Consider the following 19,085-nt stretch of genomic DNA (forward strand, 5'->3'; position numbering starts at 1 on the left):
GTCTGGATCGAATATTAAAGACACCAATACTATTTCCAACTGTTTTTTTTTTCTTTTTATATTTAAAGCATGTGGCAATGTATCATTCTACATTCTTACCTGGGCAGGCAATAGTTTAGTGCTCCTGCTATAAACCTGTCAAAATCCTGATTGTGTTCATAACATAATGGCTGCTTCAGTCAGTGTAACTCAGCAGCTACAATGTATCCTTATATTACCAAGGGAACATTGTCTATTGTTACAGTTTGCAGGTCAAACTGCTGGGAATAGTCAACATATCACACACAGGAAAGTTTTGGAAAGACCTTGCACTGCTTGGGAGGTGGGTTAAAACTGGCTATAAAAATCAAATGATGTTTTAATGCCATTGTAATAAGTTTTAGAGTAACTAAAAACTAAAAAGTGTCACTATTAACTAATAATACAGAACGTATTTATTAAAAAAACAGGAAACATAAGATTTTGCATGCTTTATTGCTTTAATATGCCGACGTGTTTCATTTGATTGACTGTTTTGCAAGTAAGACACTATACACACTTGCCACTAGTATAGGTTAATATGTCTGTTGGCTGTGCAATATTTTCAATAGACTAGTGATTTTTTTTAATTCTCGGTATAAAATAGTTTATTCATGATGCTTTAAAATAAATACTCTATCACTTTATTATTACAAGATTATATACACAATATGTATTATCATTTCCCCCTCCCCCCCCTCTTATTCAGATTCATTGTGAAGCCCATAGGTGCGGCATTGAATTACTACATCGTTTTCCCATGTTTTGATTTCAATTTACCACTTCCAAAAATGTACTTCCCTGCATTCATACAAATCCATCTCTGACCAGTAGAAGCATTAACTAAATTTATAATGTATTTTGTGCTCCCCTTCATTTTCTAATACTCCTGTAAAATATTATCACGTGTTTATTAGGGTGGGAACACGAGCTTCTCCAAATCTGACGAATACAGCTATGGTGAACAAAGCTATAGTAATACAAACCTATTTTTACTCGTCCTCTTTCTGGACCTTCACCCATGACTAAAATATTAGCAGGTTTCTGTATGAGGAAAAAAAGACAGACAAACATTATTTTGTTCGAGTGTTATGCACACAAATCAAAAAATGTAAAAAAATGCATAAATAGAACTTTTTTCAGTAATTTTTTTTAAAATAAACAAGAATGGGAAGTATTTCAGTAATTATAAAACATACAGAACACCTACAAGCTCATATTGAACCCCAAAGAACCCACAACATTCTTCCTGGCAATGCACAGGTTATTAAGAATCTATATTAGTGTAGGGACCCTTGAAACGTGGTCTGCCGTGCAGTTGGCTCAAGGGCTTACAACAATTTGGCCAAAATGTTAAACTAAAAGACCATTTTATTTATTAGTTATTTATACATGTATATTTAGGCACTGTACTGTATATAAGTTTTTCTGGATGTGCACTGAGCTTTGTCTGTGTTTTATGTTATGTCTCTGGCTTTAAATATATATATATTGCCATGCTCAGTAGCACTCCTCTGGGAAACTTATATGTTTATATATATGTTGTGGGTACTTTGGGGGTTCAATATGAGCTTGTAGGTGTTCTTACGTTTTATAATTCTTGTTCAGCTAGTCTTAGCTGATTGGAGGGTGGCAACCTCCTACCTAATTGAAGCTCCCTCCCTCCCACATTTAAATGGTTAAAAGCTCACTCCATGGCATCTCCCACTCTCAGGGGAACTTGCCTGCTTACAGTGTGATTGTGACAAATCTATTACAAAGTGCTTTTCCTGGTAATGTACAGGTTAATAAAAGCTTCAATCAGACTTAGAACTTTTGCAACTAATATTGACAGATTTATTATAAATCATTCTTCCTGGTATTACACAGGTTATTAAGAATCTATATTAGTGTAGGGACCCTTGAAACGTGGTCTGCCGTGCAGTTGGCTCAGGGGCTTACAACAATTTGGCCAAAATGTTAAACTGAAAGACCATTTTATTATTAGTTATTTATACATGTATATTTAGGCACTGTACCGTATATAAGTTTTTCTGGATGTGCACTGAGCTTTGTCTGTGTTTTATGTTATGTCTCTGGTTTTAGAAGTATTTCAGTAATAATGTCATTGGGAATGGAATGTTAATTTTATGGCTATATAAGAAAAATCAAGTAACAATACTTTGCCTGTAGAAGACTCTGCTGCAGACCTTTGCCTATTTAATGGATTGCATTGTGGCAGAGCTTAACTATTAATCTGGACTTTCTACGTGATTACTTGAGTGATAGAAAAATTATAAAGCGCAAACCCAAATAGCATCAAGTGAATAATGTGCTGATATTAAGTGAAGTAATATTAACCAATAAATCACATATAACAAAGTGCTCATAAACCAGGTGCTGCCAGATACATGCGGTTTTCCGACCACAATGAAACAAGGTGCAATAGATAGGTATCCACAGTGCAAACCCAGTTTGCGCCATGTATACTGGATTACTTGCCTGGACCTTATGCAACTGTGGTAAAGGACAGGTTGCTTATTTATAACCTGCTCATATAGAACTATCTTTATTTTAATATAATGCAGTGTCTTGACATACAGTAAGAATTGCAGACCCCATTAAAACAGGATTAAAGAGACTTACAGGAGGCCTTCAAGATGGCTACCTAAAACCAGAGCTCCATGCCTCACCATTCTTAATCCACAGACATCTTTTTTTACCATCTGGAACAGCTGGTTTCACCTACTGTGGATTGTAGACCAAGTCAAGGGCTCTCTTATGAGAACTGTATTACCACGGATATCTCCGTGGAAGTCCAGGGAGAGATACGAGAGAGAGATACGAGAGAGAGAGACATACTGCCTTTTTCTGTTGTGGGTTGTTTACCGAGACTGCAATGTTTGAATCAGCCTGAAGGGGGAGTGCTGTGTTCACGTAACACAGACGGCGTTCTCCCGGAAACTTCCCTATATGCTAGGATAGGGTCTCTGTTGGACCTGAAACACCCCTGGACTTTACCCTCTGAGGATTTTGGGTAAAAAGAGAGACTGTTTGTTCATAAGAAAAAAAGACGTTTTAAGACTTGGCAAGTGGGATCCAGCAAGTAATGAGTTAATGTCTCAAAGAGACAAGGCAAAATGTAAAAGCCAACCTTGGAATTCCTGACACAGGAGAGCGAGACTTAAACCATGTATCCCACACAGCTAGCCCAAGCAACTGATAACACAAAACAAAGGAAATCATTACGGAACAAGGGAGGATTTGGAGCATGTGCAGAGAGAATGCAAGTAGTAAGAATGATTAGTGTGACAGCTTCTCTAAGGCCTGGGACATAGTAGGGTGAGCCTTGCGGAGCCGCGCTGAGCAGATGCACTTACCCCCTGCATTTGTCATCAGCGCGGCTTTAGCAGCCGCTTCCGCATGCGTGCGGAGGCTCAGGTATTTGAGAGACAGGCAAATTTAAAATTTGCCACTCAGGGAAGCGGAGGAGCGGTCACGTGACCGCTCACATCCAATGGGAGCGAGGGACTAGCCCCGCCTCCTGACATGCCTCCGGCCTGCCTCCGCCCCGCCCCCAAAGCGCACTCACTGCCTCGCCTGCCAGGACACAAAAAAGCTCCAGTTTGAGCAGGCGAGGCAGAGCAGGAGCGCTGATCAGCGCGGCCCGAGGCACCATGCCCGAGGCCTAAGATATAAATATAAGGCTAGGGCCCCGCTGCCTGCGCTGCACGTGCGCCTGCGAGGCTGGTGGCGTGTGCAGCTCAATTCCCCGGTCTGCAGTTAACTACAGGGGGAAAGACTGGGGGGGAGATGTAGGGGGGCGGCCATGACATCACCCGGCAGGTTCACTCATTGGCTGAACCACCGGGGGGCATGGCCTAGCGCTCCGTCGCCCGTGTCCATCTCAATTTTTCAGGTCTGGAAGGAAAACTCGCCACGCAGCGCGGCGGCCCCCCCATGCATCAGGCCCCGCCCCATTGAGAGGCGGCTTGTCCCCGCAGCACTCGCCACAGCGAGCGCTGCAGCAGCCTAAGCCTTGAATAAGATTCCTTTGTCTTGATCAGAGAAGAGTACTCTTCATTGCTTTGTCCTGCACGCAAAGGACAGAGCTGGCTATTTTACTCATATTGATGCTGCGCTCATAATAAACGATTTGTACTCTTTGAACACACCTCCGTGTCAGCCTCGCCTCTCAGACTGCTAGAATCTCAGCACATTGTAACACTCACCAGTGACTTATTTCTATACTCTATGCTTATTTTGGGAATACAAGGAATATTTAAGCTACTTTTCCAAGTTCTGTGCCCAGTGTTGATACTGTGACTGTCCTTGTTGCAAACATGTCTCTGGATATTACTGAGTGCAGGAGTGAAATACAAATCATGGAAACAATATGAGCCCCCCCCCCCCAAAAAACCCACTTATGGAAGGAATTAGCGTTAAAGATTGATCACACATTGGATATTCTCAATGCCAGGTGTTTGGCAGAATCTGGGTGACCCCAGCCAACAATACCAGAGACAGACACTCCTCACACAGAAAGCGAGACAGAAATCATAGCTTCTCTTTCACATGAGATGTCTGAGGAGAGCTCAGCTGAAAAACTACAGAGCCTGAAGGCCAAGTCTGAATCTGCTCTTTGCCAAAACTGTCTCAGTCTCTCAGTGCACCCAGTTTTGTAATCCAGCTCGCTAGCGCACTAGGGGAAGCCACTAGATCTTATACATATGATGAACAGCCAAGATGCCATCCCAGCATCTCTGGCCAACAACCATTTTAAATGTGCCCTCCCCCGTTATCCTGCTCGATGATATACCAGGGAAGCCAATACTGGACCCTGCACACTCCATGCCTCCCTATCATGCATAATGTAATATTTTACAAAATGGATGAAACCCCCTCCGCTGGGCTGCAGGGAGATCTCAACTACTCCTCCGTGACAGACCATTTGCTACTGCTGATTCTAGTCCTCGCAGCTAATTAACACTTGTGTGGGTTTCACTACTTCCAAGATCTTGCCAACAGAGGACTAATTTCTATTACTATTGTTATTGCTGTAAACCATGTTCATTTGTATTAGAACAGTGTTAGTCCTGAGAATTGTATTTTTACTCATAAAACCGGGCCTGTTATACTGAGAGGGGGGTGGCTAACTTTATTGGAATAACCTCATATTATATATTATTGTTGTGAGCATTTAAATCCTGGGTCAGAAACATGTAAGCTAAAATGATCCTAACATTACATGTAATCTTAGGCCGTGATTATACAGAAAAACGTGTGCGGCGCCGTGCGCCTGAAAAACAACATTAACAAAAACAAATAGCAGCGCTTATACCTGTTGCGGCGTGAGCGACGCGTGGAACTGCAGGGCGGAGGTCTCCTGGCGTGATCCTCATTTATTCTTGGCTGGTAAGGCGGCCGCGTTCTGTGAGCGGTTCCAGCCAATGAGGGTGAACTGCTCACGGCCACGCCTCCGCCACACCTCCCTGTATCCGCTTTGCAGTTTCCCTGGTATAATCAAGATGCCGCTCGGCGGCAGTGTGAGGGTGATGTCACCAGATCGCGCTGCCGCTCAGCGGCATCTGGTATAATTACTTTTATGTCCTGCGGTGTACAGCTGGGTATAATAGTGGGATGACTTTTATAGACATTCTCACACAGAATTACATCCCTCTCCTCTGTATCCTGTGGTGTATAGTTGGATATACTGTAACTACAGAAGGATGATTCTCACACAGAATCACATCCATCTGCCTTTGTTCAGACAGAGTGGCTGCATCTGCTCAGTCTCTCAGATCATGCACAATCAGCTTTTGGAGGCAGTTCATTTGTGATCTGCGTGGTCCGTTTGCGCATGCGCCAATGGTAACAAAGAACGGGACATTTTGCCACTTTTAAAAAAGTCGTCGGGACACCAGGACAATGCGAAAAATGGGGATGTCTGGTCACCCTACTTTACAGTAATATTTTCTTAGTACACATGTAAAGACCTTATTCATCTCAATTCTCTTTACTATTCTAAATCACAGGTTTGTCCTTTTTTATTTTGCTATTTAGCTGTTAGTGTTAGTCAAAATGTCAAAGTTTATCCGATTAGAAATGTTAAATATTAAAATAGAAAATAGATGGCACACAGCAATTACTCTGTATATTTCTAAAGTGTATGAACATTTGGATAATTTTGCCGATTGTAATATATTACGTTGGTAGCGTATGTCATGTGTTCCAAGTAGATCTTTAACTAAAAAAAAAACAACAACAAAAAACCCCTCCAAAAAACACAGGATTAAAGAATACTAGGAAACAAATTTTCATCAGAACATATTCTAGTTCATTTTGTATTACAGAGACAGCTGGTTAGAGGGGATAGCTTTTACTAACTATTGCAGATATGGAGGTGAATACGCAAAATGTGGGTGGGCTCCATTAAGCATGCTTTCTTGGAAGAGGATAATCAAAACAAATTCTAATTCATTTTGAGTAAACAAAGGGATTTTTAAAAGCATGCATCTTATTATAGACTATAAAAGCTAATTATTTTAAATAAACAAAATAAGACCTGGTTGGCCTATGATTTCACCTTTTTGTAAAACCCTTTTGCCGCTTGGGGGCTTCAACTAACTCTACGGCATCAAGCAAAAGTATGTTTGAGTAGGCCTATATGAATTTACAGCAAATGCCACGCTTTGTGAACAGTTAAGACTACTGTGCAGTTAAGTGCACATGCTTGTTTAAATACTCAATAATATTTACCTTGAAGAACAGTCCAAAAGATCAATACTACTGTATTTACATTTGAGAAAGCCACTGCTTGTTGATAGAAGAATTGTAGCACTTTATTACAGCTAAACCCAGTTATAGTGCGATCCGCTAGAACGCGGTTTGAGTGGACCCCGAATAAAATTTTTTTTGCACACACTCACAGCTCCCCGACCCCCCTACCTTTGGTGTCAGCTGCTGGGGCATGGTGGGGCTGCTGGCGGGGTCCGTGCGGGGCTGGGGGGGGGGGGGATTGTTGCGGGGCTGGATCTGTGCGGGGCTGGGATCGGTACGAGGAAAAAAAAATAAAAAAAACGGTGTATGGGATGGAAAATCGGTGTGGAGCTGCTGAGGGGTGTGCAGGGAATACTGGGAGAAGTACGGTGGCTGCTGGAGGATGTGTAGGGCTGCCGGCACCTCACACCACCTCTTCCCCCCCCTCCCGATCGGGTGCGCGGCGGTATTTTTAAAAAAAAAATTAGCACGCTGGGATAGGTTGGACCCCGCTATAACGGGGTTGAGCTGTACTTTCAATCTAGTGTACAATTAACTATGCATGTTCTCCATCTTCCAATTGTTTCTGTAGAGACCTGCACTCTATTAACCTACTAGCTCATGATTCCACTTTGCGCTTCTTCCCCTCGAGACTCGGACATATATATATGAGCTTTCCATTTGATGTAATAAAATGTTATTATTCTCTTTCGGTTTATGTGGAGAACACTCGTGAGGGTTTCCCTCATTTTCTGTCCCTTTATGCTATTAGCCAATTACGACGGCTTTCCGAGGGATATTGGCAGTCCTAGACAACATAGTCATTTTTCTACTTCTCTACAATGAGTGCATATATTGGGGACTTTGTGATTGTTGGTGTTCACAAATATATATTTCAAGACAAAGGTGGATTCCATTCATCAAGACATCACATCTGTATCCTCCGCACATTATACACCTCTTCCTAACTTTCCTCCTGCTGTCTTCAACTCTTTTTCCTGAGGAGCATGTGTCACTACTGATCTCCATTTCTCCCACCAGCTCTCTTGATCTTATTCCCTCCCATCTACTCACACATTTTCAACTTCTCCCTCTACTCTGGTACCTTTCCCTTCTTCAAAACACGCAGCAGTTTACACCTACTCAAAAAGAGAAAGCTTGACCCTATACAGATAATAGTCATGTCTCCCTCTTGCCTTTCGCCTCTTAACACATTGAGCACCTTATATTCTCTAGCTTGCTCCATTTTCTCCCTATTTTTTTTTCTAGATCCTCTACAATCTGGTTTTCGCACTGCTCACTCCACCGAAATAGCTATCATTAAACGTAGTTATAACCTCCATGCTGGCAAGCACAAAAGTCATTACACTCTGCTCACATTGTTCAAACTCTGTAGCCTTTGATACTGTGGACCACCCTCTTCTTGACATTCTCCATACTCTTGGTATCCGTAACAGAGCTCTCATGGATTTCCTCTTACCTCTATCGTACTTTCAGTGTCTCGTTTGCAAACACCTCCTCGTTGATCAATCTGTGGGTGTACCCCAGGGGTCTGTCCAGGGATCCCTTCTATTTTTACACACTCTAGGTGAGCATATCAATCTCTTGGGTTGAAATATCACCTCTCTGCTGATAAAACCCAAATGTACTTTTCAACCCCTAACCTTACACCTGCTCTATAGACCGAAGTCTGTTTCTACTATACATCCTGGATAATCCTCCGCCGACTCAAACTTAACATTTCAAAGATAAAGCTCCTCATACTTCCTCCCAAGCATGGCCCTACTGTCCCCTTCAACATTACTGTTGGCAGCACTATCATACATCCAGTATCACAATCACGCCGCCTAGGTATCATATTATGAATGTAGCTAAAATCTGTGATTTTTTCCTCTGTAACACTGCAAATATGCTGTATCCTCTGTCGCTCTACTGCTAAAAGTCTAATGCAGGCCCTCACGATCCCCGTCTCGACTATTGCAACGGTCTACTGTCCATCCTTACTGTCTCACCTGTCTTCCCTACAGTCTATCCTAAATACAGCTGCTAGAATTGCTTTACGCTCTCCTAAATTTGTCTCTGTGTCTCTGTGGTAATCCCTCTCCTGGCTTCCCATCAAATCCCATATTACACACAAAATTATCCACCTCACATTTTTTACACTCTTCTGCCCCTCAGTCCTAATTTCTCGCTATACACCGTCCCGAGTCTTGCGTTCTGCTTAAGGCCACGATCAGACAGGATGCTACGCGACGTACGCACGTTCGTCACTCTTTCGGTTTGTTCTGGGGGAGTTTTCAAACTGGAAACGACTCCCGGCGGGGAAGTACAGTGTTGACGCAGCTGCACTTGGAGACAACTGAAGTTGTAGTTTCAAGCGGCAGCCGCGTCACGTGTATTTCGCAAGCCAATTACAAACACACACACTTTTTCTTTTTATTGAAGTCCCGCCTCCAATCGCGTCATTCAGTCTGCTGGGGATGAGCACACATCGCCCAGCAGACAGAGGCGCGCGGACGCGCTTTAGGTTAGCAGCCTGTCTGAGCTCGGCCTAAGGATGTATTCTGTCTACCCCTTTTGTATCTAAAGCCCACTCCTGGCTAAAATTTCTTACTCACTGTCCCATACTTCTGGAATACCATTACCCTCAATATCCAACCAGCACCCTTGCAATCCATTTTTAAGAACCACCTTAAAACACACCTCTTTAATGAAGCATATGGGTAACTCTGTGGCTGATACTATACACTCCATACATTGACCTTGGCCCCTTTGCAGAACACCCCCCTACTGTTACTATATGTTCTTCCTACGTACCACTTACAGTGGTGAGAAAAAGTTTGTGAACCCCAATGATAATTACGGAAATTCCATAGTTTTTCCATGGCAACCTGCTTGAATCAAAACCTGTCTTTTCTTAAATATTCAATAGGATTTATATTAACCAATTCAATGTCTTTTGAAACAAAATGAAGTATGAATTATAAAACAATGAGTAATTAAAAGTCAGGATGTATGTAAAAGTAAGTGAAACCCTGGTTTTATCAGCTGAATGAAAGGGGATAATTAGAATCAGGTGTTTAAATAATTAGGTAGATCATCAGATGTGAGTTTGGGAGGCCTTTCCCTATATAATGATCAGAAAATTTGTGAGTTTGGTCTTCACCATACAGGTGTGGAAATAGGTCATGCCACGATCAAAATAAATCTGTGGACCTCAGAAAGGCAGTTATTGATGCTCAGTCTAGAAAAGGTTACCAAACCATACCTAAGGATTTGAAGCTCAACCAATCCACTGTCAGACAGAGTCTACAAATGGAGAACATTCAAAAACAGACACTCTACCGAGAAGCACTCATCCTTTCCAAATATCTCCAAGAGCAAACCGGCAAATCATCCAGTAAGCCACGAAGAATCAAGAAGTAGCATCCAAGGATCATCAGATCACTCTCGTCTTGGCTTATGTGAGTGTTCATGACAACTATCAGAAAAAGACTGAACAAGAATGGTGTTCATAGACGGATAGCCAGGAGGAAACCACTTCTCTCTAAAAATAATAGTGCTGCCCGTCTGAAGTTCACCAAAGAGCACATATATGTTCTACAAGACTTCCGGAACAATGTTCTCTGGACAGACGAGTCAAAGGTAGAACTTTTTGGCTTCAATGAGAAACGTTATGTTTCTTGAAAACCAAAACTGCGTTCGAACAGAATAACCTCAGCTCAACCATCAAGCATGGTAATGGGGGAGTGATGGTTTGGGGCTGCTTTGATGCCTCAGGACTTGGACGGCTTGCAGTCATTGACACAGCCACAAATTCTGCATTGTATCAGAAGATTCTAGAAGAGAATGTCAGGCCATCCATCCTTGAGCTGAAGCAAAAGTGGGTCATGCGGCAAGACAATGATCCTAAACATACAAGCAGCATCTACAAAAGATTGGCTGCAGAAGAAGAAATTCCACATTTTAGAATGGCTTAGTCAAAAACCAGACCTAAACCTAATTGAAATGTTGTGGCAGAGCCTACAGCGAGCTGTCCATGCAATGAAGCTCTCAAATGTCACTGAGTTGAAGCAGTTCTGTAAGGAATGGGTCAAAAAATTCCTCAAACCCGATGTGAGAGACTGACCAGCAGTTACAGGAAACGCTTAGTTGAAGTCATTGCTGCTCAAGGGGGTACTGAATCTAAAGGCTCACTTAGTTTCACACATGGATATTAAATATTGAAAAAGTATCATGTTTTTGTGTCATTTGTTTGATCGGGTTATCTTTATCTATGATTAGGATTAGATTAAGATCTAACATTTTAAATTTGAAATCTGAGTAAATACTAAGTGATTCACAACTCGCCACTGTAGATTGTAAGCTCTTTGGGGCAGGGGCTTTTCCCCCCTAATTTTACTTTTGTCTCAAACACTTATTCCCATTTAAGTACCGGTATATTATTAAGTCATGTGTTTTACTGCTGTGAAGTGCTATGTACATAGTTTGCGCTACTGTATATAAATAAAGACATACGTTCGGTTGAAATCAGAGCCATTTTCATTCACAATGTGACGCTGGACAACCGTGGCCCAGTGACGTCGCTAGGCAGAGGGGTCAGGGAAAGGAGGAAGGCATCTAAAACCAGGTGATAGCCTTACTCCCGAATATTACGTGAAACCCTGGACATGAAATGAGAATGTCTGCTTCATAGCACTTACAATTCTTTAATCAGCACTAACCTACTAAATTTGCAGCTACATACAACAGTGGTACCAAGACATTCTATCCATACTGCTGTTGTTGGTGCCTATACACAACTGCAGACATACTGTAGAACCATATTTACAAAGCGGTGCTATGCCAGAAGACAGCACCTGGTGCTGAAGACCGCTTACTGCCCCCATCACTTGAATAGGTCTTAATTCATATTCCGACTAGTAAGGCCGTGCCTATAGTGCCGTCGTTGGCGACAGCGACACGGCGGGTGACGTCACCCATCGCCACTGGCGAAAGTTATGTTTCGCCGGGCGGCCGGGCCACGGGATTCCGGCAATTTTATTTGTTCAAGGGCCGTCACGTGACGCGACGGCCCTTGAAAAATCTAATTTTGCTGGCTTCAGGCTTCCGCGACGTCGCTCCTCGCGTGCACTATAAGCGCACGCGGCGGCAATGTATTTGTTTTCGGGCGACGTCGCGTCGCCGGCACTATAAGCGCGACCTAAGGAGTCTTATGGAATACCACCACCTAGTAAAAACTTTGCCATTAACACTGCTGCACCTGCAGGTTCCCTGAAATGGTATTATATAATAGCAATTTTTCAAAATCATACCACCACAATAAGGTACAGTTAGTTACTAACATGTGTTCATTTGTAACATTTATGCATCTACAAACCAATGCCGACTGGTCAAGCAAGTTACACCTTTATACATATGATGAGCAACAACACAGAGAAGCGTTTTTGTGATCTGTGAAAGCGGGGCATAAAACAGCACCCGTTATCTATCAATGAAAAGTCAATTTGTGTCACTTGTAGGCTAAGCTGACTTCTCACCTCCCTCTTTTGTCCAATCATAAAGTAATTATGTTAAATAGTTCTCTTAATTTGTTTTCAGGCAATTAGACGTGCAGTTCCCCCCAAAATAACCCATCTTAAACATAAACTCAATGTGATGTCCTTTAATGCAGATTCCTAACCATATTTTCACTGCAGGGTAGTATTCATATGGCTTCCTTTGCTGTTTATTCTACTTTATCCACCATGACAAGCAGCACAATGCTTTTATCATTACAGATTTGTAAAACAAAACACTTCTCAAGCTCTTCCTTCTTGGGACCAGAGTAAGCGGGGAGTGATTTAGTAAGCAGGGATAAAAGCAGAGGTGAAAACAGACTCCCTATTGTACAGTATAGTGAAGACATTTAAAAAAAAAAAAAGTGGATGACAGGGGCAGAACAAAAGAAGAATGGGCGTATTGTACAGTTCAAGTATATTTCTGGAGCCCAACCACTCTCCATAGCACACAGCAACATCGGTATGTATTCTGGGGCGCTAATAGACCGTTTGAGAGCAGTGAAAAGCAACTCCCCAGAAAGTTTAGCGGCAGCACCACTAAGACCACCAGAATAGCAAAATAAAATTAACACAAGAGATGCGCTCCAATAAAAGTATTACAGGACAGAGCTGAAAGCCCTGACACAGTGGGCAGATCATTTGCAGGCCAGGTACTGTATTTAGGAACTTTAAATATAGAGCATTGACAAAGGCAAATCAGGGCTCAGTCAGGTTCCGTCAACATCAGACACTACGCACCTCGCCTTTATCTAGCAAAAGCCTTATTAGAACTCACTAAAGATTAAACAAATGTCATGTTAATCCTCTCTCAACCAGATTGCCCCTCTGTATATAAAAGGTTGAAGCATCAATCCTCCCTAACTCACCTTTAAAATACATGCAGGCAAAAGCCCTGTACAGTTTTAAATTATTCGATTTAATTTGTCTTTCACACAGCACAGACATTCTTAGCACTTGGCAGTAAACGGCCTTTTGTGGTGTTTTTATAGTCGCCAATAAGTAAACCGAATAACACTACTTTATAAAACTACAGCAAAGACTACTTGTGTTTGATATGAGGGCATAAACATTTCAGAAACAGTAATCCCCTACACAATTTATCGTGTATTCATTTTAAACTAAATCAGAAAGAAGCTAACCTCTTGAGCAATGGCACCCATGTTTTACTACCAAAAGTCCCACCAAATTGCTCGCTTGCTCAGCTCCTGATGGTAAAACCAGAGCTGTCCATGCTCCTGACAATCTTTTTCCCTAATGATGTGTGGCGTTTAAAGTAATAATTGTATGGAATGACGAATATCCATCCAAGATTGATATTATTTTAAAAATTGTTAGAGAAGCAATCCAAGCCGCCTTTTCTTAGTTTTTTTAATTCAAAATTGAAGCATGGGGTCTCTGGTGCTGAACCATATCAGTTTCAGCTCCGGGACCCCCTGTTTCCAGAGGTACTTACAGAGGTAAGTAGGGGGTGCCGGTAGCCATTCCCAGGTTCACTATACAGTATGTCTGCTTTTAAAAGCTCCTGGGCCCTCTGAGCCCATAGGAACCCGGGATGTCATCTGGTTCGGCTTCCTATTGGCCCATGTGACGAGAAAGCTGGAAACAGCAGAGATGCACAGTACCAGCACCCACTATGGAGGCAAGCCCCTCAGTAAGCAGGGTGTCCCTGGAGCGGAAATTAATGGGGTTCAGCTCCAGAGACCCCCTGCTTCAAACGTGTATTTAAAAAAAAAAAAAAAAAACCTGCTTGGATTGCTCCTTTAAATCCCAGCAAAAATTAGGTTTAATTGTTGCGGTTTTGGGATTTTCGCTTTATTTAAAAAACAATACAAATGTCCCTATGTTGCGCCTTTCTTTTGCCTGTGGGAGCAGGTTGATCCCGCCAATCATATTGTTCTCCTGGAAATTTTTACCCGGAGATTAAAAACAAAACAAAACAAAAAAAAAAGTCTAATCACCTACATGATTTATTTCAATTTTATTTTTCTTATTTGGTTTGCCCGGTCACCCCTCATTTTATATAACTGTTACACAACCCAGCCAGCTCAATGGTGTTTTTGCTTTATTCTTTACTCCATACCCCCGTATAAAAGCAATATTTATTGTATATCTTATGATTTACACACACACACACACAAAAAAGTATTTAGTTCACATAAAGATGACAAAGCAAACGCAGAACTGCCAATGTTTGCACAGACCGGGGCATTTTTTGTATAAATAAGTTACAATACTTAAGAAACCATGCATTCTAAAAGCACCTGACTTGTGAAGTGACGCCCATACAGTCATAGCATTTTACATATTGTTTAATTCCCCATAATGTAAACTCTTAAGCAATTACTTCCCTCACTGTATACCATAAATATTAATATTTTACAACAAAAAAGTGTAATGTTGTACTGAAATGTTAAGACTGCTATACGTCACAATTCATAGCTCATCACATCAGCTATGACCAGATTGAACTAGCTTAAAACTGAAGTACTGTACAGGCATACCCCGCTTTAACGTACGCAATGGGACCGGAGCATGTATGTAAAGTGAAAATATACTTAAAGTGAAGCACTGCCTTTTTTCCACTTTACAATGCATGTACTGTACTGCAAACATCCTATATGTGCATAACTGATGTAAATAATGCATTTGTAACCAAAATAAATACAGTAGGCTTTATTCAAATAAAATGAATGGGAGCAAGCAAGGAGGTGAGAGGCGCGCACACGGGTCAGTACTGTATAGCAGCTCCCTCCGTCTCTCCCTCCCTCCGTCTCGCAGTCAGTCGCTCTCGCAGTCAGTCGCTCTCGTGAAGCATGCGTACGTACACAGGGGTATGGTGCAACTAAAAATAAATGTACGTACTTGCAAGTGTACGTAAAGCGAGTGTACGTAAAACGGGGTATGCCTGTACTCATCTTTAGACTAATCCAACAAGAAAACACGAATGAAATGTAGAAAACCCAAAGCACAAGAGAAAAAAACCCTCAAATGAATGTTCAGAACAGGCAATTTAGTTCCACTTTATGTATAGTTACACCTTATATGAATGATGTTAGTAGGGAAAATTGGTTTGTGACTTTGCAAAAATGTATGCTTTTCAATATACACACAGATACCCAGCAAGCTCTCAGAAACACCCCAAAAGTACCACAAAATATATGTATGTAAGTGACAAAAGGAGTGCTACTGGGAGTTGCTAATTGTCCAGCTGGTCTCAGCTGTTTTGGAGGTTGATGGCTCCTCCCACCCAGGGTTTAAAGCTCGCCCCTTTCCACTTTCCAAGTAAGCAGGTTTTCTTTTCATGCAGCTGGTTGTGACAGGTTCAATGACAGGACCATACTTCCTCTAATTATAGAGGTAAATAAGGATTTTAATCAGTGTTCGGACCTGCGAACTGGTCATGTCTTGTAAGTGGCTTGCAAACTTATACGCTTTGGCTAAAGGGTTAACTAAAATGACCCTTTTTAAAGAGATATATAGGTATTTCACTGTGTATTTTTGTCACATTGGATGTTGCTCTGGACTTTGTTTCTTGTTTTATGCTTTTCAAGATCTCACGGATTACCACAGCACTTTCCTGCATTGCTGTTTTAAATATAATTTTCCTCAAAATGCTACACTATTAGGGTAGGCTCTAGTGGATACAGTATGTATGTGTGGGTCACACTTCTGGTCATAACCATAATATAGCTACATACAGTACAGTACTATTTACAATCTGGCCAATGGGTGACTTTTTTTGATACTGTTCTGTATGTCTTCTTTATTTTCGTTTTTACTTTCTGCTTTGAAACTACAGAGATGGCATCTTAAAAATTTGGGCAAATATATTTTCATGAATGATCAACTTACCAAATCTCTATGTAATACCCAGTTAGCATGCAGGTAGTGAATGCCATCTAAAATCTGATATAGTAGTGACTTCACCATTCCCCGAGGTAACTGTACTGGTTTCTTGTTTGCTTTAGAGGCTCTGTGAAATTTGATTATGTGCTGAAAGAAGCAAAAACATTCAGTGGTAAGAAATAACACGTGAAAGGCATTTTCATTCACATTTCAAGGCTAAAAAGTATTCCTCAAAAGCGTTAATTTTTTTTTTTATATATACAGGTATATATAAAAATGTATAATTGCACACTACTTCAAATTGTAATTTTTACATGTGTTTGACATTTATCATGGTTCATACTGTAATCTGACTTTGGCTTTTGCTTCCGTACAAAATGTGGACTAATATATATAGTCAACATTTTGTACGGAAGCAAAAGCAGAAGTCAGATTATGAACCATGATAAATGTCAAACACATGTAAAAATTACAATTTGAAGTAGTGTGCAATTACTGCGGTTCTTAAAAGGCCCTCATCTGCACAAACATTTGTAATCAGAGGCTGTGGTATTTTACTTTAACGCACATCAGTCCAAAAGACTGCTCACTAAGTTTCACATTGAGTTATTAAAGCCAGAGTTACAATCTGAATGTTGAACGCTGCTGTAGCATTTGACAGCACGGAGAGCTTCAAAAAGGTAAAATATCATCAACAGCAGTCTACTTCCCAACGGGAAGGGTCAAGGGTCAGCAACAGGTCAGGTTCAGGATATCCCTGCTTCAGCACAGGTGGGTCAATCAGAGCTCGACAGCCTATGATTGAGCCACCTGTGGCAAAGCTGCGATATCCTGAAAACCTGACCTGTTGGTAACTCTGCAATTTGAGTAGAACGAATTAGTGATGCAACTTCTTTGGGTCATGAAATCATGCAGAGACAGTAGATCAGGGGTCATCTCAAATGCAGTCCTCAAGGGTCAGCAACAGGCCAGCTTTTATGTATATCCGTGCTTCTGCACAGGAGGCTCAATCAGTGGCTCAGGGCTGAAGCAGAGATATCCATAAAAGCTGGCCTGTTTGTGGCCCTTGAGGACCAAGTTGGTGACCTCTGCAGTAGACAATACAGAGCATGGTAGCACACAATGCCTCAATTATTTTTCATTAAACTGAAAAAAAAAAAACATAGTAGATTATAGTAAAAGTATATATATATTTTTCATTGAAAAAAAATTAACATTTCAGGATTTTTCGTACATGTTTCACTGAAAGGAATATCCTGTGAGAGTTGTATGCATGAGACCTGTTATAAAGGCTTATTGTCAGAGATGAAGTGGGATGACTTAGTTCTCAAAACCCATGGTACTATTAGAAGAGTAGATAACTCTGCAATAATAAACTTTAAATCTTTGTTAATTACGTCTTTTTTGTGTGTGTGTATTTTAGCCCATGCTATATAGGTCCCATATTTATTGGCTTAACATGAGATTTAAGGGCTAACACAAATAAAGGCAGAAAGAGAACCCCCATAAGAAACCTGTTTAAAGGTTGATGCAGAGAAAACGCTTTCCCTTCTTAAAGTAAGGGGATTGCCGCTTTAGATGTTGAGTGATGGGACGATTTACAAAATGCACATCTGATACTCAAAGCATATCATATTAAAAAAAAAAACGTCCCTTTAAGAAGCAGGGTCAGCAATGTTAACATGTCCTAGTGATAGTCAAGCTGATCAATAGACAAGGCTTTGGAATATTGCCGGCTCAAACTGCACTTACAAATTCTTTTTTCTAAGAGTCGCAGCCATTGCCGGAAGCTTGAAGCTGGCATATCATACAGTAACACAGTGGTTTAGTTTATTTGACTGAAAGGAGGCTCTGGTACATTGAGTTTAGACTATGGACTATTCCACTATATTCATCTAGTATGCTGATCCATAGAAAGGCAAAAAACAACCCAGTGCAGAAGCCAATAAATACAGAGCCAAAAATTCATTCCTACCACCAAATATAAACCTGAATCAGAACAAATATGTCACATTCGTTCTTTTTTCTATAACAAAATGAAAGTCTTTTTGCTAGCAAAAGAATTGTACTAACACCTGTGACAACATATTTGCAGTCCCACACACTAAACCAATGAACTAAAAGGAATTGCAATTAAATCACACGCCTCTCTAGTAAAGAATGCAAAGTCCAGAAGGGACTTGATGAGAAATCTCATTACACCGCTAAGTTAGGGTGACCACCCGTCCCCCTTTTGCCGGTACAGTCCCGTTTTTTCGGGAGCTGTACCGGTTTTCTGTGTGTACCGGAAATGTCCCGGATATTCCTCAATGTGTCCCCGTTTTTTTTTTTTTTTTGCCGGCGGTGCGCGAGTAATTAGCTGCGGTGCACTGTGCGCTGTGCGCGAGTCTGCGGCGGCGCTGAGGAGGAGACTGCAGCAGCTCCGCTGGTAAGTATTTTTTTTTTTAATGCCTCCCCCCCTTCCCCCCCCCCCCCCCGGCAGTTTCCTACCTTGTTGGCCAATCCCCAGCGTCCCGGCATTAAGCCCCGCCCCCGGCATCATCCTTCACCAAGGACCGGCATATGGAATGGATGGAAGGAAGGGTGCCTGGGGACGGGGCTTCCGCTTCCTGCGGCAGAGCACACGTGGTGTGTGTCTCTGCCCACGGCTCCCGGCTCTTCTGCGCGGTGTTTCCCCCCCTCTGCCCGCCCGGGGGGATAGGAGGTGGGTTTTTTATCCTTTGCCCCCTGTCCTGGCGCTTCCCCCCCCCCCCCCGGTCCCCTTGGTTCGGGAGATGGGCGCGGGGGCTGGCAGTGGTGGCTGCGCGGTGTTCCCCCATTCTGCCCCGGGAGCCTGTGGCTGCCTGCCGGGGGAGGGGGGGGCGGCAGTTTACCTTTGCGTCCCGGCGCTCCTATCCACCCCCCCCCCCTTGGTGCGGGAGA

The 19,085-nt window shown here is 42.1% G+C and overlaps 1 protein-coding gene across 1 annotated transcript in view; it reads right to left on the reverse strand.

Moving 5' to 3' along the window:
• The window catches only part of CDK8 (cyclin dependent kinase 8), a 106,330-nt gene that overhangs the window by 17,107 nt on the left and 70,138 nt on the right, over window positions 1–19,085 (reverse strand). The window contains exons 4-5 of the mRNA XM_075592222.1: window positions 16,170–16,310; window positions 1,005–1,062 (exon numbers count right to left, since the gene is read on the reverse strand). Coding sequence (XP_075448337.1) covers window positions 1,005–1,062; window positions 16,170–16,310 — 199 coding nt within the window. The remainder of the gene's footprint in view (window positions 1–1,004; window positions 1,063–16,169; window positions 16,311–19,085) is intronic.

The sequence above is a fragment of the Ascaphus truei genome, chromosome 3, assembly GCF_040206685.1.
Source record: "Ascaphus truei isolate aAscTru1 chromosome 3, aAscTru1.hap1, whole genome shotgun sequence".
Classification (NCBI taxonomy): domain Eukaryota; kingdom Metazoa; phylum Chordata; class Amphibia; order Anura; family Ascaphidae; genus Ascaphus; species Ascaphus truei.